Here is a 22,711-nt window from a genome sequence, read left to right as displayed (position 1 = left end):
AGGTAAATTGTCCACCGGAAAGAGATTCGAGTGCTGACGTTTCGAGCGTAAGCCCTTCGTCAGAGCAAATGACGAGGGCTTAAACAGTGGTCAAATCTCTTTGCGGTTGCCAATTTACCTTAAGTTATCAACTCCGTTGAAAACAGCAAACATTCGTTTATACTCCCTACCGATGCAGTGCCCGGTTTCTTTAGAAACTAACCCCCTTATCCAAATTTAAAACGGCATGGTTTCATGATATCCTTGTTCAGAACTAGTGCAACAATATTTTTTTATTGAGGTCGTAAACCAGAAAATACAAACAGGTTTCCATATTTGCGGAGCATTTTCTCTACTTCTTTTGGACTTGGGGGAAAATAAAGTTTCTTCAACGTAAAATTTCAGCTCAAAAATCTTTGGGTTGAAATAGATTCGACTGTAGGAGAGTCTTGTGATGCCGGAAAGAGGAAATTGTTCTCGTTCAGAATCCTGCAGGCCATCCATATTTTCTTGGGTCACTCTTCCCGTAAATTTCTTCGTCTTCATTTCTAACCACAGCCTGCACAGCGGCAAAATCTTCACTTACTGTGATGTTATGTTTACGGGCCCGCAAACCGTCCTGAATCCCCTGGGAGATGGTGTAAGGAGGAATTTCGATTAACACTGTTTTTGGAAAGAGTTGGTGGTGAACCCGAGGTGCATCGATGGCCTTGGAGATACCACGTGACAGCCATAGCTCGTTAATAACAGCCTAAAAAGCAAAAGTAATGAAGGCGAACAAAACCTTTCAATTTGTAGATTTGTATAGAGCATAATTCCATGACGAGATGACCAAATACGCTTTACAGCATGGGAACACGAAAGCTGCAGCAGGTTACTAGTGTTTTGCATAATGCACATATTTTTGACGTAAAAGTTGGGACTTTGTAAAAGGATTACTAAGTACGTGTTAAAAGATACGTGTTTTACATATCATGCATATTCTTGTAAAAGGATAAATAGGTACGTGCCTCGCTTCATAAAGCAGAAGAGAAGGCAACCAGAATTGTAAGTAGTTTTAGTGATTTTCTTGTACCTTTCGCAATTCATGTAGTTAGCTGTATCTGTAAAATCTGACATTGTAACGTATATATCTCTCTATTTTTCCCTTTGTAGTTTGACAACGTAAAACACAAAACTTAATTGTTATTAAACTCAGTGTTTGTTCAAAAATCTGCTTGGTCGACGTCTCTTCCGAAAGGATAAACATATATCCAATTCAACTAGAAACATCTTGAAAATGCTTTCAACCTCTACAAATTGTTTATTTCGCGCACTAGTCCTCTCCAGAATTTCTCCTAGCTCTTCCACATGTGAACTGAATCCTAACAGAAAGAGGGAGTTCTGGGACAGGACTATACACGCGCGCATTACTTACCAAAGAAACCGCTGTCGTAATATGCGGGCCCCCAGAAGCACCCGCTACCAGTCTCACTCGACCATTTTCGCCAGTGAATATAACAGGGCTTATGGAAGACTGGGGTCTTTTTCCAGGTCTGATAAAGTTGCTCTTGGATGGTTCTATGTCATCAGGGTTGGGCTGGCCTGGGGTCGAGAAATCAGCCATCTCGTTGTTGTAGGTTATTCCAGTGTCGGTGGAGCGGTATTTACACCCAAAACTGCCAATCAAGGGAAACAACGTGAACGTGAGTGGAAGTCAAAACAAGTCAAGTAACTTCATTCAAATGCTAGTCATTCTACAATCGTGGACAAAACAGTTAAAAAAATTACCCTTCCAAGCGTTTTTACTAGTAAACAAGCTAACGACCATATTTCACCCCCTCTCCCCAGACTCAGTGTTGTTTTCTGGGTCACAAACAGTTTCCTGGTAATGAGCACTTCCCAAATCAACATAGGATAGGGGGAGGAGAGGGAGAAGTAACTTTGGTAGAATTAAGAAGGGAGGAATAGTAAACAAGTCCTTTTTTGCTGTCCATGTTCGGTTTTCCTCACGAGTTTCGTCCACGATTGTAGTATTCAAAACGCCATTAATTCTGATTGTACAATCTAAAAGGAATTAGTTATAAATCCTTCAAAACAGAAATTGATGTTTTAATTGTCTGTGGGCAAAAAATGACCTGATAATTTACACACTTTATTTCATTTCTACATCTTTTATTTAATGTATTTCGTCGTGTTGAAGCTACTCAAGTCCCGAAAACTTGCGGGCCACCACCTAAGAAATATGAGCTTACGCAGGGGGGATCCGAACAAGTGGGGGGGGGGGGGGGGGCATCAAGACCCCCTTTTCGAACTGAACTTGAAGAGAAAGAACTTCACTAGAGCTTTAAACGGTTTATCAGAAAATTTTATCAGTTGATGCATTAACGTTATATCATTGACATTGACGTTGACGAAATTTGTGCAATGTCATTCTTACCTAACTCAAAAGCCTTTTTGCAAAACACTTCACTATTAAACGCAAAATAATCGTAACAGTGTATAGAAAATAACCTCTTGACAGGCACTTTCCTTAGTGGCTACTGTGTGAAATGTGACATTTTTAATTACCCGTCCAAACTGGATCCTGACCTGATATGTGATACTTACTAGTAGTTTATAGTAGATGTCAAAGCCACTGCATCTCCATTCGGTGACAAAACGGAAAGATGTGACGTACCATAGTCTTTAGCAAACCGGAGATTTCCGTAATACGAGGCGTTACTGTGGGTTTGGTTGTCCCAAATCTTTTGCCTCAACGACTCGGCAAATGTTTGATTTGTCATCATGGAGACAATCTGTAGTTATAAAAAAAAGTAAGGTTGCAAGCCACAGGTAACCCATACACAAATGCTAACGTCCTGGCATGAAGCATGAAGCAACTCGAAGTATAAATACTCCACTTTGGCCACGGGATTTTGCTGTCTTTCCCTGGTTTGCCAGCACCCATTACTGCGCCTTTCAATAACATGCGAACTCTGAAGTTCAAGATTTAACCAACCGTTACGCTTTTCACTGCCGTCAATCACTGCAGCGGACCTCTCAGAAAATAAAAAAGTTTGGCTCGACGGGGTCAAAAGGTCACGTTTGTGCCGTGTGATTGGCGGATTTTGATCCAGTTTGTCGGTTTCTTTATTTTTGCGGCCAGCCTGTTGTCACCGTAATTATGATTGACGGCAGTAAAACACGACAGTCGTTACTTGAGGTTGACGTTCAGAGTCCGTATGTTATTGAAAAGCGCAGTAATATCCCTGCAGATGAACCAGTGCTCTCTTTTTTTAACCTTCCATTTTTCTCCGCTTGGGTACACATTTTTTTTCGCACCTTCAAGCGAAGCCATGTTGATTTAAAAATGTATCATGGGATACTGACCGAGTGTTAACGAACTTTAACCCGATATTGCAGAGATTTAGAATCGCGTTTACGGCAAACGTGAAATTCGCGTTTATGTTTTCTTGAAAAGTACATAGATCATGTAGATGAGAAGAGGGCAAAATAATTCGGACCTTTGCTGATAACGAAAAACCACTCAATTTTACTAAGAGACTGAATACAGAGAGCGGCAAATGTAGAATAAACATGGTCACGTGGTCATTTTTGCCGTTTGCTGCAAACGTAATTCTAGATTTCTCTAATTACTAACGGGCATTTCTCACTGACTCTCGATAACATTTCGGATCCGACAACTATTTTACATGTGCAAAATTCATTACCAAAATTCAGTGTTTGATAATTTTTAAAGCAAAAACATTTTAATTTTTCCAAGATTAAGGAACACATTGAGTTAGTTTGTACTTAAAACAACCGGCATTATGTAGGAAAGGGATAATAAAATTACTTTTCGGGTCCGAAACCTCTTCGGGAGCTTTTGAGAAATGCACGCAAGCTTTGCACAAGCATGTATTAAAGAGCACAACTTCGACATGAGCAAAACAAAACCTCTGTTTAAGTTTATTTTAGGATAAGCTGAGTTTCATTCGGGCTTTGAGCAAGCATACCCTGTGTGGAGCAGGCAATGCAAAGTAAAGTTTCTTGTTTCAGCACTGATCAGCATCGAATTTCTCCTTGTAATATCAAGACTTATTCAACCACTGGGGTCATGAGAATTGAGGACAAGATCAGCTAAGGTGAATTTTCGTGATATTTTAATAACTTCTCCCTAGTGCTTTTATGAGAAAAGTATGGGGACAAGATAGGAGAATATGTTCTTTGATATTTGGGATAAAAGGATTAAGTCTGATACGCTAACCACAGCACCAGGTGCTGCCTCTCTAGTGAAGAAAAAAGAATCGTGCCAGCGGTAGGAATGAAGTGCTTTTAACAGTCGATGCAACCTCGTCCTCAGTCGCCTTTGGCGGTTGGGAACGAGGGGGCAGTCGACGGAAAAGTGTGGTGCAAAACTGCTTTTACGTATTATAGGTTTTTGGGTTTGCGCAAAAAGCTTCATACGACAGGTCTTTACTAGATATAATTTACCAACCTCGTTCGTATCATTATTAAAAGCCGGGTCACCCAGTCGTGCTCTCCAGGAAAAACCAAACTTAAACGCCTCGATAATGCGATGATACATCAAAGACGAATTGGCCGCATTAGCACGTGACTCTGACGTCATATTGTAGCCTAAAATAAGCAAGATTGTGAGTGTGTAATACATGAACTGTCGCGCGTGACTAAAGTACACGCCAAATGGAGTAGCATGTAGGACCAATCATACTAAACGTGCGCCAACTTTGGACTCCGTTTCCTGTAGTTTAGAGGACTCGCAGTAGAAAATGTCAGGGCCTGGAGTGAAAACGTTTTAGAATTTAAAAACTTTGCACCGTAGTGACTACGGTGCTTAATTTCTTTGACAAAGGGGTAAGATTCGGCGCCAGTGACTTCAACTTCGGATAAGTTGCGTTTACATTGATCTCTAATTCATAAGCAAGTTTGAAGTTCGTGTTTAGTTTTTCATCGTCTAGACAGTGGAAGTGGACATCCATTCTAGACGATGGAAGATTATCCCACTGGTGTTCTTTGGTGCTAACGCATGCGCGAAGACCCCGATGTCATGGATTTTGCCTCCAGCTTGCGTCTAGCGTACGCTTGGGATAACTTTGTCTGAGTGAGCTTGTCCTGTACCCAAGGTCTGCATTTCCAAACTTAAGTCTTTTGCATTAGACTTGAGAATTTTTTTTGAAAAATGAAGATGTGGGGTTTTAAAAATAATAATAATAATAATAATCATCATCATCATCATTATAATAATAATGTACGAAATAACACCTCTACAACATACAGTACACAACATGAAAAAGCTGTTAAACACCATAGGCGAAAAAAGGTACAGAGTCAGCTGCAGTTCTCCCAGTTGCTTTTTAAAAGTTAATAATAGCGATTTAATATGAAAGTCACGGTCCAAATGGTTGAAATTGTTCGTAGACTAGTTTACCCCTAGTTTACCCCAGTTCGTTTTAGAACCACTAAAGTGGAGTTTGTCTAAATGTGTCTAGTACAACAGTTATGAGGGTCACGTGCCTTGCCATTGCCATGGCAACAAGATTTTGACACCAAACTAGGGGATATTGTTTTTCGCGTTTTCTGATTGGCTACTCAAACCCCAATCACCTCCCTGTATTATCTTGGATTTTAAGGGCGAGTTTTTCGCCGATATTTCAGAATAAAGGGACTATAGTTGGGACTGGCTTATCCACTGGTTTGGTTTGTAACAAATCTATTAAATTATTCACCTCAGTATCACTAAAAAGTGTGTTGCAAAAATTTACCTGGCCGAATAGCAGCTGGCTTAATATCCGACATAATTAAAAACTGGATGATTGTATAATGCAACTTCAAGGATTTGATTGGCTTAGCAGCCATGGTATATGAGCCATTATACCATGCCCAAGAAATAGCGACCATTAAATTGTCTTCTGATTGTTCTTGCAAAGCGAAATCAGAAAGATACAAAATATGTCTCATTATAGCCAACTCGTTGCTACGCGCCTCGTTGGCTATTTATCATCTCATATCCAACGCTCCCTCGTGTAATAATTGTTAATTATCCACCACAATAAAAAATTGTCATGGTCAGCACCCTAATGAATTACTAAATAACGTACCTTTAAGGATGTTTAATATGAGAGTTATCACCGGTCCGCTAGCGGGTGGAGGGGATGTGAACCACGTCATATTACCCAGTTTATTGACTAGCGCCTTCTTTCGCAGGACTTTATATTCTTTTAAGTCCTGTGAGGTCATGATCCCGCCCCGCAAGCTGATGTCCCGCACAATCCTTCCTGCTAGTTTTCCTTTGTAAAAGCTCTCGGGATCTTCCCGTATGTCCTCGAGGGTATTTGCGTATTGCGGGTTAGTAATGTTGTCTCCTGAGTTTCTTAGATTTCCTTCGGCATCAAGAAATAACTGTCTGGAAACAAAACAGAAACAAAATTAACCTCTCCCCTTCTGAATCGATTATGATCAGTTCACATATCTTTCTTGTTCGCGGCGGTCCAAGTTTCCTTTCTAGGTCTAGTGGCTCAGAGGAATTTCAAAGGTAGTACTGTTCACTTTACTACTCAAAGGCCCGTTTAAACATGCACTTTTGAATGCAACTTTTGCTGCCCAAATCCAAGTGCAAGCCCGTTGCAATTTCAGTGCGATTTAGGCGCGAGATTGTCGCAGCAATATCGCAGTGGGCTAGATCTTGGTCGAAACTTCATTCAGCTTGATGGCAATCTGGGAAGAATGTTCAGTAAATCGCAGCTAATTCCACACTTGATTCGCGCCCAAATTGCACTGAAATCACCGCTACTCTTGCGATTCTCATCACAAGCGCAAGCGCGACGAAATTGCGACAATAATCGCAAAAAAAGCGACCGAGTAAATAGCCCTTAACTCATTCTTAAATACATTGTATATTACAGTTCACAGGTGTTACGCGTCTCGCACACTTTGAAAACAGTACACTATCCTCATTTCCAAGACTTTAATACCTAAACTCTCACGGCCTGCTTGCAGCTGGCTGCGTAGCTCAGTTGGTTAGCGTCGGTAACGATTATTATCTGATCTGGAGGGCTGTTAAGTGGCACATAGCAACACATTCGCATTCTCTGCAGGAGTGTTAATAAACCACTCTCAACGCCTCTTCTAAGAGGACGCAAATGCCGACTCTGGTCATTTGTTTTTAAAAACCAAACTATGTTGGTGTTACACCACAATTAAGTCCACGGTGTTGTCCTGTTATCAAGTCTATTTTCTGATTTTTGCTCCACACGAGGGCCATACTATTGCTGTTGTTTTGTCTCTCTTGTGACCTAAATTTTGACACTGGTAAAGCGGAACCCCGATTTAACGAATTACCGGGCTGGAGAATATCGTTCATTATTAAACACTGGATCATTGTATAATGCAATTCCAGGGTTTTGATTGGCTTGATTGTTTTTAATAAAACAATTATGCCACTCGCGATTGTTGGATATGAGATGATTATAGCCAACTCGCCGCTGCACGCCTCGTTGGCTATCTATCATCTCATATCAAACGCGCTCTCGTGGAATAATTGTTAATTATAACGAGGACTTCGTTATAGAGAGGTTCGTTAAATAGAGGTTACACTGTATATGCATGGTACACAGACACAGCGGCAAAATGAGTGCGCATGCTCCGCATATTTGTGATTCGAGCGAGAGTCGATTACGAATGCTCCACTTCAATCGCCAAATTCACATCTGTTACCACAATATTTTTTTTGTTGAATAAGATTTGTGATGGAGGAAGTTCGAACCTAAAAACGGCAACCTTATCTATTTTGATTTGGGGTTATCCCCGCGAAACGAAAACAAACAATGGGAATTTTAAAAATGCTGCCATTTCGCCGCGTAAGATTGCTCACGCGTGACGAGCATGCGCACTCATTTTGCCGCTGCATCTGGTACACAACAACAAACGTACTGAGACAAACAGACATTGACAAACTCACTTCAATCCGGGATCTTTCCTGATACTGTCTTCTTCTTTAACCATCGTCTCGTAGAGCGGAGTGTTTATAATAAAACCATATTTTGCTTTATCAATAGCTGGTTGAACCAACTGTTTCCATGGTAACCGCCCATACGCTTGCCAGGCGGCATGGTAACCACGCACTTCACCTGGGACACCGGTAGCTAGTGTGCCTTGAGGGGAAAATGGCCAGTTTTAAACGTTAGCTTGAGAGAAAAGCGTGCTTTAGTTTTTATTGTGTGTTTTCAATTCCTGGCCGTTCGAAAGTTGGAACGAGTTCTGCTGTTGTCCCGATCCCAGCTGCGCGCGCCAGTAATCGAAACGTCTCCTGACCCACCCCTACTTGAAAAGAAAAAACGGCTGCACTGTACTTACTATTGATTTCTTTAAAGCTCGCATTTTTAAACATGTCCTCTGTAGCTTTGGCTGGAGCAGTCTCCCTAAAATCAAACACCTCGGCGGATTCTCCACTCCGATTATACACGACCATGAATCCACCGCCTCCGATCCCTGTCGAATGCATATTGATTACTCCGACACATAACATCGTAGCAACAGCCGAATCAACAGCCGATCCGTTCCGTTGAAGAATGTCCTTGCCGATGTAGGAACACGGTCCTGCGTCCGATGCCACGCTGGCGTGCTTGTAAGGCCCGCCTAAGGAACCCGGGTGCTCTGGGAGTTCGATCCTTTCCATAGGACGATTCCTGGTGAACCAGTACGCTAGAAAAAGGCCGACGCCGATACATGAGAGAACGTACAGGACTGTGAGAGTGATAAACCAAGTTCTTTTACTTTTAAACACAGACGTAGAGCTAGACATCCTGTAACAATTATAGAAATCAGACAAAATCTGATTTAATGGCTAACTAATTTTAGTCCTCGTTGTCACGCAGCGCTGGCGTTGTGTGACAGAGCAAATAACTGCTATGCGTGACTGTTCATAGAGTAGAGGGATATTTACATCAGTGACAAACAATTCACAAACGTAACTAATTACTCGCAACGACGCTTCAGATTGTTTGTTTTTACGGTAGCAAAACCTCCTTGACATCGTTGAAAGCAAGTCAACACAAAGTTTAAAATATTCAAAGATGAGTTGTAACATTTCAGACATTTACAGATGCTTGTCCCACTGCGTGGAAACAATTGCCACATAACCGCAAAACATTGAACACGCATTGTTAAATTCATCGAACAGTAACACTGACTTGGCTAGTTCGGCCGGACATAACTCAACTTGCACATTTAAATAAGAACACGTATTTATACCAGTGAATATATTGTTTAGAATCCTCCCTGTCTATAATCAGATAGTTTTTATTTCATGATTAATTAAAGGATATCTGAGACAGACAATTGGAAAATCGACAACGGAATCAAGGTACACATAAAGCTCATCTGCCGGTACTTTCGTGTCTACAAATAAAACCGCAACAGGTTTTCAATGACTTTTTCTTCTCTTAGAAGACGCATTGTGATTAGAGTATTTACTCAAAGAACACTCCATTTGTAGAGATATGCTTTGTGCTCCAGTTTTCACCTAGTTGAGAGGCCGTTCGCTTGAATAGCTAGCCGATTTACAACAGCTCCCATGTCTATTAAACTATTAAAACTAAGCCTGTATGGATGTAAAACGAACAAAACTTACTCAACTTGATCGATCTCCCTGGCAGCGAGAAGTTTTTCAGCCATGCTGTAATGAGTCTGTTTATAAAATCACGAGAGTACGAAGATTGCAAAATTTGCATCGCGTGACAGAAGTGAGTGATGGATTACCCAACAATCTACTATCTTTCTTCTAGCCACTGTTCCGGAAAATAAGCCCGCGCTCCCCCCTCGGACTCGAGAGAGCGACAGAATTGGAGCGTAAATTTCTTTCGAATTCATTACACCTCCTATCTTTCTTTATATAAAAACATTCTGAAAAAAACATGAAACAACTTGCGCGTTATAGAGATGTACTGGCATTATTAGTTTGTGAGAATCATTGACCAAAGAAAAACCAAGCAGTTTCAGGTTTGTTGAATATTTGCCGTGGATCTATTAGGGGACCGATCGTTTATTACGTCCTAGGGGGGGGGGGGGGGTGGTGGTTTTTGAGGGGGGGTAATTTTTTTAAAAGAGCTCTTTTTGGGGGGGGGGGGGGTAATTTTTTACCTTGTACGAAAAGTGAGGGGGGTAAAATTTTAAGACATACAAAAGGTACCAACTAAATGTATTTAGCAATTGTTCCTCTCACCAATCATAGAGTTGGTAAAATCGACTAGAAACTTCTCCATATCGCTACTATTCTTCAGAGCGACAAAGATCTTGCACGTAATAGGTTGAGTAATGACATAGACAGGCAAACCGTGTATTCCATCAAGCAGTTTATCTCTGAAGGCTTGTTTATCTGGGCAAAAAAATTGACTAGAAGACGAATAGAGATGGTAGGCTTCTTCAAAATCTATATATCCACATCCATACATCAAATGCTCCTGTATTGCTCTCCAACCAAGAGAGGCTCTCTTGTCTCAAACCCCGTGCTGCTTTGACCTTCTGTGTACCTTCTTTTGACGACTGAAGAATAGACTCCAGCAATAACAATAACACTGAAGAGATGATCTAAGGTACGTGAATTACCTTACTTACCTTAAGTAAGTACCTTAAGTAAGTTCAATGTACTTAGAAGTTAATTAATTACCTTAATTACCTTACGCCTGTACTTAATTTCGCCTAACTTCTGATTGTTTCTCTTGCCAGTTCAGATTCAGAGAGCTAGCGATTTCCGCATGTAACCAAGCGTTGAGCCCAGGAACTTCTCAACAATTCAACCACCAGGCCAACTATGAGGGGGGCGGGGGGGGGGGGAACAATTTTCAAACTGTCATTGCAGTGGGGGATAAGACTTTTGTTTGAAAGATTTTTTTTGGGGGGGGGGGGTAAAATTTTCATACACTCGATTTTTTAGAAAACCACCGTCTCCTATTTCTTTGGCACGAAGGCTAGCAATCTTACGGCAGATAAATAGCATATATAAGCATGAAATCACAAGTAAAGAAGTCTATGGATCCTATTTCTTTACAGACAACAACACTATTCAGCAGAACGGTCTCTTCACACTTTGATCAAAGGAGAAAAAACTCTTACAGAAAATCAAAAATTGCTTAAAGGGTCCTTCAAGACATGCTTGTCAACTGGCAAAAACTGTAAAGGCTTTTATCAATACCATGGACACACAGTGGGAGCTGCGTACGTCTATTAACCCCATTTTAACGCAACAATTATAAGTTTCAAATAATGTTTAACATCATTGCCATTATAGTACCGTACATAAGCTGCGCAAACAGTCTAACAGCAAGATCTGAAAAAGCAAGGCTCAGAAAACACTTCTTCAAATTAGGTGGTATTGATGAGGATTTCCATAAGGCACGAATAACAAGGAGATTTCCAAGAATTGCCACGGGAGAGAAAATGAAGTCTAAAACGCAAAGAGTGAGTGTGAATGTTCTGTGATGTTGAACGAGTTGTGGCAGTCCCTCCAACCTTTGGTTACAAAACTGCGCAGCCATGACGAACGTGATCCTTTGCTATTGTTCGGAAAAAGACAAGTCTTTGGTTCAAGCGGTTGACAACTCGACGTAATAACTAACAATTATTCCACGAGCGCTCGTTGGATATGAGATGATAGACAGCTCGAGTTAGCTATAATCATCTCATATGTTGTTCTGATTGCTAAAAGAAAATTGTAAATCACTTTCCAAGTGCGGCGAGCTGAATCAAAGAAAAGATAAAATAAACGTTAATCTTATGACTGGTGCTTACAATGTGACTCTTACAACGAGGAGGAGGAGGAGGTAAACTCTGTGTTCTGCGAGTTAAATGTGCTACAAAGTAGTAGTCCCGCCGAACCAAGCGATTTATGAGTGTTTACCAGGATTGTTTGGCACTCTCGCAGGACTTTGAGGTAGGCAAGTGATCAGTTACAAAGAGGGAAATATTATTTTATTTTAAGTTAACGTCATATAAAACTGTAGAGTTTTCGTATAATTATGCAGTATTAGGCTATCATTTTTTTTGGAATCATTTATTTACTAGCAATACTACAGTACAGTACTTGCATTACTACATTACTTGAAATTATAACACATTACTTACAATACTACAGTATTTGCTTTACTACATTACTTACAATACTACAGTATTTACAAAAACTACAGTACTTACAATACTACATTACTTACAATACTACAGTATTTACAAAAACTACAGTACTTACAATACTATATTATTTACAATACTACGGTACTTACAATACGACATTACTTACAATACTTCGGTACTTACAATACGGCATTACTTACAATACTACAGTGCTTACAATACAACAATTACTTACAATACTACAGTACTTACAATACAACAATTACTTACAATACTACATTACTTACAATACTACGGTACGACGTTACTTACAATACTACAGTACTTACAATACTACATTACTTACAATACCACATTCCTTACAATACTAACATTCTCTTCTTTCCTTTCAATTATTTACAACCCACTATTATTAGCCTTGTTTTCTGAAAGTAAAGTCTTGCAAAATTAGAAACGGGTCGCTTTACACTTTAAAATTGCCAGCAATTGTCAAATTCCAAGGATAAGTAGTTTTGGGGATAACAGTCTCGGTAATTTTAGGGATAAGGAATAACGGCCCCCGGAATTTTAGGGATAAGGAATGACTAAACCTCCCTTAACAGGGCCTCATTTTGACAGTGTGAAGGAGCCTTTGCTATATGAATTCTTGCTGACATTGTTACCGTTAATGTTAATACTAACGTCAGTGTATTCTAATTGTAACTTTTAGTATTGGTTTTATTCCTGTTGGTGTTCATGTCAGTGTTCTTGTTAGTAGCAGTGTTCATTGTCTTTAATTCTCGCTCATGATGTCGGGGAACAATCCAAGTACCTGTGAACCGGCTGTGTGATTTTTTTCAAAGTGATTGATTATGCTTAGGTTAGCGCCTTTGGGAAATCAAATTCCTAAACGAGATAAGTGAAATGAGAAGGAAAAGGACTAAACTTGATGAAGTTTTCAAAAGTTAGCTAGTCGGCTTAAATTCTTGTGAACAAAGCATGTAAATTTATACTTCTTTTGATCTTATTATTAATATTTTTTTTAGCCTCTTGTCGCGACAGGTCTCGCTTCTGCAGGTTTTACCAAAGACTTTGTAGATGGAGCGGCAGAATCCGAGTTTACTGTCCGAGGACCTGCGGAAGGTGCTGAGTACTGGCTACGATGGAGACAAATTCCCCTAACCGTAAAGCGCAGGTTCATTTATCAGATTTAATTTCGCATTGACATTTGGCATGAGGAATTTGTCACTTTTCAATAAGACTTGTAATATTAACATAAATGAAAATGGTTGTTTTGTCATTTATAATGTTTGTTGTGATTGGTTTTAATTAAAAGCCGAGTTGTTCGTGAGACAATTTACATTCATTTCGCATCGTGCAAATTTTGAACACTCTATCTGCTAAAGCAACTTATTAATAAGAGGTAGTCTTTGTTAAAACGTTCTGGCCGTTCGAACTTGAGACTGATAGATTTAGCTCATTAGCTCATTTCTTGTCTGTTGAGAGACTTTCATGCCGGGGGGGAGGAGGGGTACTTCCATAAATTTCGGATAGGTGTGTGCCGCCCAGGTTCTTAAACCCTCACCCTATTTAAGGATGAGACAAACGAAAATTGATACCCTATTTAAGGCCCAAACCCGAACAATGACACCCTATTACAAGGAAAAACAAAAACTAAGAATTTAATGTCGTGAATGGCTTTATTTTGTTCCTGTAACATCGGAGGTTAAGCATCAAGCATAGAATACTAGAGTAAGCCTAGTTTAATAATATGCCATCATAACCATAGAACATCTCTCAGAGAAGTTTGTTCACTACTGTGACAGTGTTACGCTAGCCTGCGGAGGTAGTGGAATTGCTTCAGCGCTCGTATGAGTTTTGCGGCGAAACCGCTATTCTCGCGGCTTTGCCGCGAAAAGCGAGCGCCGCAGGCACGAGAATTTTAAGTGTCTCCTCTCCATTCTCCACTCGACGCACTTGAATTTTAGCTGATCTATCTAAGGATCACACCGCCGGGAACACAATGCCAACACGTGCAAAAATGATACCCTATTTAAGGATCGAGACCCTCAAAAACCATACCCTGTCGGGCGGCACATTCCTATCTAGCCCATATATGAGAGGAACCCCCCCCCCTTTCAGGCTTTCATGTACTTATCCCAAATCTACAATCCGGCTTGATCGAATCCTTTGAGTATTGCAAGTTTCAAGGGATTTTTGCTTCATCCCTGAGAATCATCGTGAGGGCTTATGTCGAGGCTTATATTTAGCACAACCTAGTTTAAAGATCAATTTAACAAAAACTTCAAGCTGTTTACCAAACAAATACCGCAGGACCTCAGAACCGAGCAGTGACAAAAGCGCCAAAATCAACTTTTATGTTAAAATAAAAGATTTAATTCATTACAAAAGGAGGTTGTTTGAAGCTTGCTTTATTATCTCGAAATATGAATAAAAATCGATCAACCCAAAGCATACTTTAGGTGACAATAGCGGTCGTCTCTCGTCTGAAACCACATATTGTTGCGAAAATGGGATTTCGAAACGTTATTGAACTGATTTATTCCGATTGCTTAGTAGCCGTTTGCCGTGATAGTTAAATTCATCGTGATCCATGATTTTGTTTGTCTTCTGCTTTTATTTTGCGGGGACAGTCACATTAAACTTGACCTATACGAGTCACAGGTCTTATCTGTAGAGCCTTCAATATTTTGCTTACCTTCAAAAACTCAATTAATACTTCATAAGCCCATTAACCTATCAAATGGTCGATAAAACATCACTTGCAGTGGTTTTATATCCGAAAAAACCTCCTCCTTATTAGAATGCGGTGTTTAACGTTTTTCTCGTATGCTTATTTCCAACGTTCACAAAAGCATCCTTGTTATGAACTCTCTTGACACAAGCTTTTCCAGGAATGTTTTTGAAGCCGTTCAAAAATCTTGCTGCAGGTGTTTTATCGGGATTTAAAACCCGATAAAACACTGCTGCTCGTGTTTCAAACATTGCTTCAAAAGCTTTGGCTTGTATAATAATAATAATAATAATAATAATAATAATAATAATAATAATAATAATAATAATAATAATAATAATAATAATAACAATAACTTTATTATTGTGTCACAAAAGGAATGTAGCTGAGGGGAGAAGTCCCCTCTGCTAATAGTGGACGCCTAACTAAATAGCCTAAAAAAGGAAGAACTACAATATATTGAAATTTACGTCGTAAACCATATTAAAATATTAAAAATTTCATACATCAATTGTAAAACTCATGTAAACGACAGTCATTCTCGGCATAGATTGCAGCCTCGACAGATACTGACATTTGCAGTTAGGGCAGTAAGGTCCTGATTACGTAAGTGTCTTTACATTTCATCACACCGAGTAAGCAGGAAGCACAGTGATCAGACAAAACAATTCCTGCGTTCCATGGATAAAAAACAATCTTAAAAAATAAGAATGAAGTATACCCCAGAATGTAAATTGCCCAGAAAATCGCAAGTAGTAAGTAAATTATATAAAGAGTACTTTGCATGTTTCCTAAAAATCTTAAACAATAATAAATGAATGATAATAATAATGTTAGTTTATGTCTGCAAACGTCGTCGTTCACTACTCGTGAACGTGGAATTGCCATTTTAACTGTCCGTGAAGTGTTGACATGACCATTTTACTTTAATTTCCCTCCCATGAAACGCGATACCTGACTTGATAAAAAAAATCACTGAAATATTTCCTGGTAGGAAAAGGTGGGTTATTTTCGTGATAGAAAGGATTTTGGATATAAGGTTTTCTAAAATGTCAGTTTTAATTATTATCCCCGAGTTCCGTGACCTATGCGTTAATACTATGGACTCCCTGTGGAAAAACCCTCTTGGTCCTCTTGGACGAGCTTGAAATGATCGACCGCGTACGTGTCGCCAAGATTTAGAGAGCGTAAGCAACGACGACGGCAACGGCAACGAAAACGTCACCCGAAAATATATTTTTATTTCATTTGTGCTACTTCTCGATTATTTCAATTCGCTCAACTTTTACAGAAATGACGAACTGTCCAGGAACCAAATCGGTAGGAGTGGCGTACATGTTAAGAAAGAAAATGAAAAGTTCACCGTCGTACGTTCAAGTTCTCCACAAAACCTAAATGTGGTCATTTCACGATGTTGTTTTGCAGAGGACGGCAAAGAAATGTACCAAAATGTAAAACGCATGTGCATAGCGATTGTTTTTGCTCAGTAAACCTATTGTTTTGTGGCGTTATCGTTGCCGTCGCCGTCGTCGTTGCTTAAGCTCCGTATTTAATTTATGGTTTAGACTGGTACACACCCAGTGATAAGGTCATGCAAACTGGCTCTTGCTGTTTGATTTGTACAAGTTGATGTTGCTACTGTTGGCTCATAAACGTTTTTATGGAACTGCTCCTGTCTCTGTTCAAAAATATTTTAAGAAGTATACTTGCCAATACAATCTACGAATGAAACTAACCTTTGAGGTACCGCTTTTGAAAACGGACATCCATCGCAAATCTACTTGTTGCAAATCGATAAGTCTTTGGAGCTCTCTGGGTACGCAATCAAGGGAGCCATCTGTACAAAATGTTTTAAAAATAAACTGAAAAGTAATCTTCTGTGAATAATTTAGACTTCTGATTAAATGTAAATATATCTGAGTTGATTGTTTTAGGTTCACTGTAACCTGTTTAAGTTTCAGCTTTTTAAGTATTGAAATGAGTCGAAATTTGTTATTTTACCATATTTTTATATTTTATTCACAACAGCACCACATAAGCCCTGCTGTAATTTTCATCGTGTATATAAATATTACTACAGTGTACTACTACTACTACTACTACTACTACTACTACTACTACTACTACTACTACTACTACTACTACTACTACTACTACTACTACTACTACTACTAATTAGAGGAAGGAGGTTGTTTGAAGCTTGTTTTTTTATCTCGAAATAAAATCACCCTATACCTAAAACAATAAATGGTTGTGGTATTTGAAGTATTATAGCATGGATATCTCAATATTATTGCCGGACTCTGTTCCTTTAAAGTGCGTCTGGAGATACCTAACAGCACAGTTTAGGCTAACGTTTACAGCCCAAGTTACCCAAAACGAGCGAAAAAAAACAACCCCGCATATATCGTTTTCCTACGAAGTATAAGCAAAATTTATTTTTAATGTAACGTCAGTTTAGTTGTACTCGTTACAACTTGGGGCCTTCTTGTCGTTTTGACTTCCGTCTATGTATTTGCTTCATGAACTGATTTTTAAAATACCTACTTGTTTTCATGCAGATTCCAGAGGCGGATTGGCCACTCGTTGAATATCCGATGTAGCTGTAGGAACTGCGGTTTCCGCTACATTAATATTGCTTCAAATTTATACAACAGTCAGGCGACAGCTATCAGTGTTATTCCAGATGCTATATGTAGATGAAGTGAACCACTCCATTGCTGTCCCACGGTGGAAAGAAAGGAACATGAATTGGCTTGTCTTTCTTCTGTTAGTTGGAACAGTTTTTGGCGCAGACAATAATCCCGACGGTAAGCATCTTTCCTTTCTGAATAATAGAACAACAAAACATAAGGGATGCGACCTCAACTTAAAGGGGAAGTATCACGAAAATTTGCTGTAATTTCAAAACCCAAAAATGTTTGACTGTTAGCAGAAACAACAAAATAATTGTCAAGTTTGTTAAAAATTATCACCCCAGTACAATAAAACTGTCGATTAGTACCTCTGGCCAGAGACAGGGTAGGCTGGTTTCGATTGAAACTTGAAAAATATTAGGCTAATGTTTTTCAAGTTCTCGCATTTTTGTTTCCAAAATGCGCTAGAACAGATCACAAGTTGTTTCTTCCAAGAATTGAGTTGATTTCGTTCCTCTCGTCATTCTAGAATTATTTGGCAGGTGATTGAAGGTCTTATTTCATCATTTTTATCAAAAGATATCAAAAACCTCATGATACTTCCCCTTTAATTCGTACTTGTTTCGTTCACGCCGTAACGTTAAATTTATATTTATATGGCTCCTTCCCAATACTCTGAAGAAAAGTGTTTCAGTAAGGCTGAAAACTTTCCGCAAAAAAGTTCTTTCTGCCATGCTGTAAGCGAGATTTGTTATCCTTCGCTTGCAGATACAGCACTTGATGTTGGGTCTCTATTTCTATATCAACATGTCTTCATTGTTTTAACCATTTTGATCGTTTGTATATCAGTTAGTAAATAAATCAAGAAAACTGGAAAAAGCAGTATAATCATAGCAGGTTTTCATATTGGGAATATTATTTCGTTTGAACTGAACCTGTCTCTTTTGTTTACGTTTTGAAAGGAATGGAAGATGGCAAATTCACACAGGCCCGTGTCGCACTAATTAATCTGACCTCCTTGAACATTTCAACAACAACAATTAATCATTGTTCCCTCTAATTTAAAGTGTCAAGTTTGTTTTGTTTCAATTAAAAAGAATGAATATGGAGATATCCTAAGATACTTAAATCAAGCTAAAAAATTATTTCATTGTAATTTTTTAAAAATACGTGACTAAACAAGATCCCCACTCAATACATTGGTAACGGATTATTCACTCGCCGCACTCTATGATAATCATGATGTTAACATTTAAAGATTCTTGTCCAGCTTTGCTTAATCAATAAATAAATAAATTAATTTTGAAATTTAATCAATTAAATTCTTGTTCTTTAAAAGCGCGCATACACCCAATGCAAAAATGGCTGACATTTTAATATTCTTTTGTCTGTATTCAAATTAGCCTCACTAGCCTCGTCCAAGGTAAAATATTCTTTTGATATTTGAACTCAAGAACGAGGTTAGTGAGGCCAATTTGAATGCAGACAAAAAAATATTAAATTGTCAGCCATTTTTGCATTGGGTGTATTGCGGCTAATATATTTTGGTAAAACAAACGACCATGCCATACCTTTTTTTGTTAAAGCAAAAATATTACCAGTACAATTCTTGTATTAGGAATCCGTTTGCAACCTCATGTTTGATCAGTAAACGAAAACACTGCCCCAAGAAATATTTTGAATCTGTTTTCTCGAATTTCTAGTGTCCATTCCTATAAACGCGTTCCTCTACCTCTGATCATTTTCAGTCTCGCATTAATGCCACACGAAATGCATTCTCTCGTGTTGGGGTCAAGATTTGGAACGGGATACCTGCAACTCAAAAAAAAGTACAAAAAAATCTTTTAAAGAATCCCTAAAAGGAAAGTTATTTGATATACTTGAAACTGTAGACTCCTATATTGAAGTGGAAACGATAATTGACCAAATAAAACCCTGATCATCCATGTCCTTCTCTTTGCCAGTCAGTAATCTGATTCTCCCTTTCCCTTTTCATCTCTTTTCTATTGTAATATTAATGACAATAAAAAATTTCATATAAGTTACTTTAATTTTGATGTATAGCCTTATCTAAATCTGCGTTATTATGTAAAGTTAAGTTTTCCGTTTTCCAGCATGTTTGTAATTTACTGTAATTTTTTTTCCATTATGTTCTCGTGCTCGTCTTGTCCCGCCTCGACTAGCTTTGTGGCTATTCGCGGGACAAGCCCTTTATATAATCTGAATCTGTAAATAAATAAATTGTTGTTGTTAAAACTTCTTTACAACGGAAATTGAAAGTAATGGAATGCTCCCTTTCCTTTTTGTCCAACTCCTAAACTGATCCCCTCGGGTTGAAACAAATGTTTATGTCAAATCCATAAACACAGTTCTTAATCAATTAATTAATTAACTAACTGCATAGGTGGCTCGTGCTCGCAGGATCTTTAATTTATTATGAATTAGTGGAAAGTTCCATCGATCATCTGTGAAAATCTGTTAAAACATTTGGCCGCAATTGAGTTTCTGTTCCACAATAGGGGATGACTTTTCGAGTTCTCCTTTCATGCCTAATCAGGATTCTTTCTACTTGAATTTTGTTTTATTTACGGGGAGGGGGAATGAGGGATAGTGCCAATCCAGTAATTAAAAAGAAAGAAAGAAAAAGGTTTCGAAATAAAACAGAACTTACTTTTTAAACGCCTTTTAGTTAGGGTTGCAACCGTCCTTCCCATAGATCAGCCCCTGTGTAGACTTCCTAAAAAACATATTTTGCCGGTTAGGATCGTTTATTTTATTTTTACGACAAGGGCAATGGTAAAACCAATTAGCTTTAGTTTTTAACTTAAGCTGATGATTTTCCGTGTATAAATAAAGATTTACACACATACAAGGGATAGGTTAAAGGTTAAGGATAAGATAGCTATTTCAAAGATTGGTGCAGGTAACGAACCTTGAGTTTAAAAAAAATATGCATGCTACCTTGTGAGCTTTTTTTGCAGAGAACTCTGGCGTTAATGACACCAATCTATTTGAGGGTGACATGATTTTTACACCGGAGCAGCGATGGAAGGCTGAGCACGAAATTGATGTGGATAGTTCCTCCGACCGAAAGAGGGGTTCAAGTAGACTGAAACTGTGGCCAGGTGGAATTATAGTCTATGCAATCGATTGGAGACTGGGTAAATGCTTTACAAATCACGTTACTCTATATTTTGGACTTAAATCAATCAGTAAACAATCAGACACCTTGTTCATGTCAATGTCGAGCTACAAATAGTCGTTACAACATTTTTTATCCTAGTGTGTTTGTTTATATCACGCACAGGGGGTGGGGGGGGGGGGGGGTTCGGGCTGAGGGGCTTTAGCACCCCCACTTTTTGGATGGCACGGTTGAGCAATCTTACAATACGAAACATCCACAAACTTTGCCTCATAGTTGCTGCCACTGAATTTGTAGATTTTAACGAAACGATCTATTGATTGATCGATCGATCGATCGATCGATCCATCCATCCATCCATCCATCAATCAATCAATCAATCAATCAATCAATCAATCAATCAATCAATCAATCAATCCATCTATCCATCCATCCATCGATCAATCAATCAATCAATCAATCAATCAATCAATCAATCAATCCATCTATCCATCCATCCATTAATCAATCAATCAATCAATCAATCAATCAATCAATCAATCAATCAGTCAATCCATCCATCCGTCCATCCATCCATCAATCGATCGATCAATCGATCGATCGATCAATCAATCAATCAATCAATCAATCCATCCATCCATCGATCAATCAATCAATCAATCAATCAATCAATCAACCCATCCATCCATCCATCCATCAATCAATCAATCAATCAATCAATCAATCAATCAATCAATCAATCAATCAATCAATCAATCGATCAATCAATCAATCAATCAATCAATCAATCAATCAATCCATCCATCCATCCATCCATCAATCAATCAATCAATCAATCAATCAATCAATCCATCCATCCATCCATCCATCCATCAATCAATCAATCAATCAATCAATCAATCAATCAATCAATTAATCAATCAATCAATCAATCAACAATTAATCAATTAACCAATTAATCAATCAGTGGATTGCCCCCTTTTTCTTACACGTCTCTCCATTGTCATTTGTGTTCTAGCTAGAAATTCCCAAGCAATGGCCGCCATAAGAGCAGGGATGAATGAATGGACCACAAAAACGTGCATCCGCTTTAAGCAAAGAACAAATGAAGGATCTTATGTTTACTTCCGATACGGCTCCGGGTGCGTACACTGCCGCTGATATTTGTAATTCATCCTGTTTGTGGGCTAGAACTCAAATGCCTCTTTAACAGTTGTGTTTTATAAGCTGGAAAAATTCATTATCTTCAGCTTAATCCTGTTACAAGAAAATTTAAGGAAATAAGACAACAACCCCTCGTGTCCACAATTAGTCTTTTCAAAACAAACTCCAAGACACTCTTTTCAGGCTATTTTCAAACTGACAGACTTGAGAAAGTACGGTCAACAGTAATCAAAGAGTGCTTAAATTAAATGTTAAGGTAACGAAACGGAAGGACCCAAGTAAACTTGCCTGTCAAACTGCTAGCTACTTATTTAGTCATATGCATTTTGGAGAATAGACTCGAGAATAAGTAGAGTCTGTGTGATTGATTTAACAATCAGTCTGCCTTTCTTAGTTGTTCATCATACGTGGGAAGAATTGGAAGACGCCAATATATCACTCTTGCAAGAGGATGCTGGACAAGGGGAATTGTTGCTCATGAAATTGGTAATTTTTCTTTTTCTCTTTTTTTATTTGAACAGTTCCACCTAAAACCACTTCAGGTGCTGATAATTTCTCTCACGAATAACAAACGGTTAGTTGTTAGGCGGAGAACGTAATACATATGTAAATCGCTTAAAATCGATTATAATGCTATTAAAGAAAGCTTCTGAACAAACGTTATGACTTAAGGTCAAGCTAATGGCAGTTCGACAGACGTAAAAACCAGCATTGGTATGATCTAAAGGGCATGTCGGTCTGTTACCCACGCCTGATAATGCTGTGTTGACATCAACGATCAACTGAGAAATATCAAAAGATACAAAAATTGAAATTGTGAATTTTCTCTGCAGGGCATGCTCTTGGTTTTTATCACGAACAGTCTCGGCCCGACAGGGATAACTATGTAACAATAATATGGGGCAACATTCCCGGAAGTGAGTATGGATGTTTCTCATTTGCTGTCAGCTA

The 22,711-nt window shown here is 38.7% G+C and overlaps 2 protein-coding genes across 4 annotated transcripts in view; one reads left to right on the top strand and one right to left on the bottom strand.

Annotated features, from left to right (window-relative positions):
* Nucleotides 1–257: 257 nt before the first annotated feature.
* On the bottom strand, nucleotides 258–9,710 carry LOC146479592 (glutathione hydrolase 1 proenzyme-like). 2 transcript variants are annotated; one of them, XM_085110230.1, is made up of 8 exons: nucleotides 9,590–9,710; nucleotides 8,314–8,762; nucleotides 7,919–8,111; nucleotides 6,060–6,364; nucleotides 4,439–4,578; nucleotides 2,569–2,756; nucleotides 1,397–1,637; nucleotides 258–730 (listed from the first exon to the last, which is right to left on the bottom strand). In XM_085110230.1, exons 1-8 carry the CDS (start codon nucleotides 9,631–9,633, stop codon nucleotides 461–463), a joined length of 1,830 nt encoding a protein of 609 aa, XP_084966356.1. In that variant the 5' UTR covers nucleotides 9,634–9,710; the 3' UTR covers nucleotides 258–460. The 2 variants fall into 2 exon arrangements, with proteins under 2 accessions (XP_084966356.1, XP_084966355.1); XM_085110229.1 differs by having other exon boundaries at nucleotides 9,595–9,699.
* Nucleotides 9,711–17,511: 7,801 nt separating this feature from the next.
* Nucleotides 17,512–22,711, top strand: part of LOC146479591 (zinc metalloproteinase nas-15-like) — a 14,211-nt gene continuing 9,011 nt past the window's right edge. For both annotated transcript variants that reach the window (XM_085110442.1, XM_085110441.1), the window contains exons 1-5: nucleotides 17,512–17,628; nucleotides 20,436–20,615; nucleotides 21,615–21,738; nucleotides 22,155–22,246; nucleotides 22,594–22,677. In XM_085110442.1, coding sequence (XP_084966568.1) covers nucleotides 17,565–17,628; nucleotides 20,436–20,615; nucleotides 21,615–21,738; nucleotides 22,155–22,246; nucleotides 22,594–22,677 — 544 coding nt within the window. In that variant the 5' untranslated portion in view covers nucleotides 17,512–17,564. The remainder of the gene's footprint in view (nucleotides 17,629–20,435; nucleotides 20,616–21,614; nucleotides 21,739–22,154; nucleotides 22,247–22,593; nucleotides 22,678–22,711) is intronic.

This window comes from Pavona decussata, unplaced genomic scaffold, assembly GCF_977016875.1.
Source record: "Pavona decussata unplaced genomic scaffold, jaPavDecu1.1 SCAFFOLD_58, whole genome shotgun sequence".
In the NCBI taxonomy this organism is placed as follows: domain Eukaryota; kingdom Metazoa; phylum Cnidaria; class Anthozoa; order Scleractinia; family Agariciidae; genus Pavona; species Pavona decussata.
The sequence above is the reverse complement of the archived record's forward strand: the minus strand, read 5'-3'. Positions and strand labels throughout refer to the sequence as shown.

Excerpts from the sequence above, each read along its gene's own strand:
- LOC146479592 (XM_085110229.1), bottom strand. The coding sequence starts at position 9,689 with ATGCAAATTTTGCAATCTTCGTACTCTCGTGATTTTATAAACAGACTC. Across the intron at positions 8,112-8,313 it reads GAGCTTTAAAGAAATCAATA|GCACACTAGCTACCGGTGTC; the intron begins GTAAGTACAGTG and ends TTTCCCCTCAAG. Across the intron at positions 2,757-4,438 it reads TTAATAATGATACGAACGAG|ATTGTCTCCATGATGACAAA; the intron begins GTTGGTAAATTA and ends TTATAACTACAG.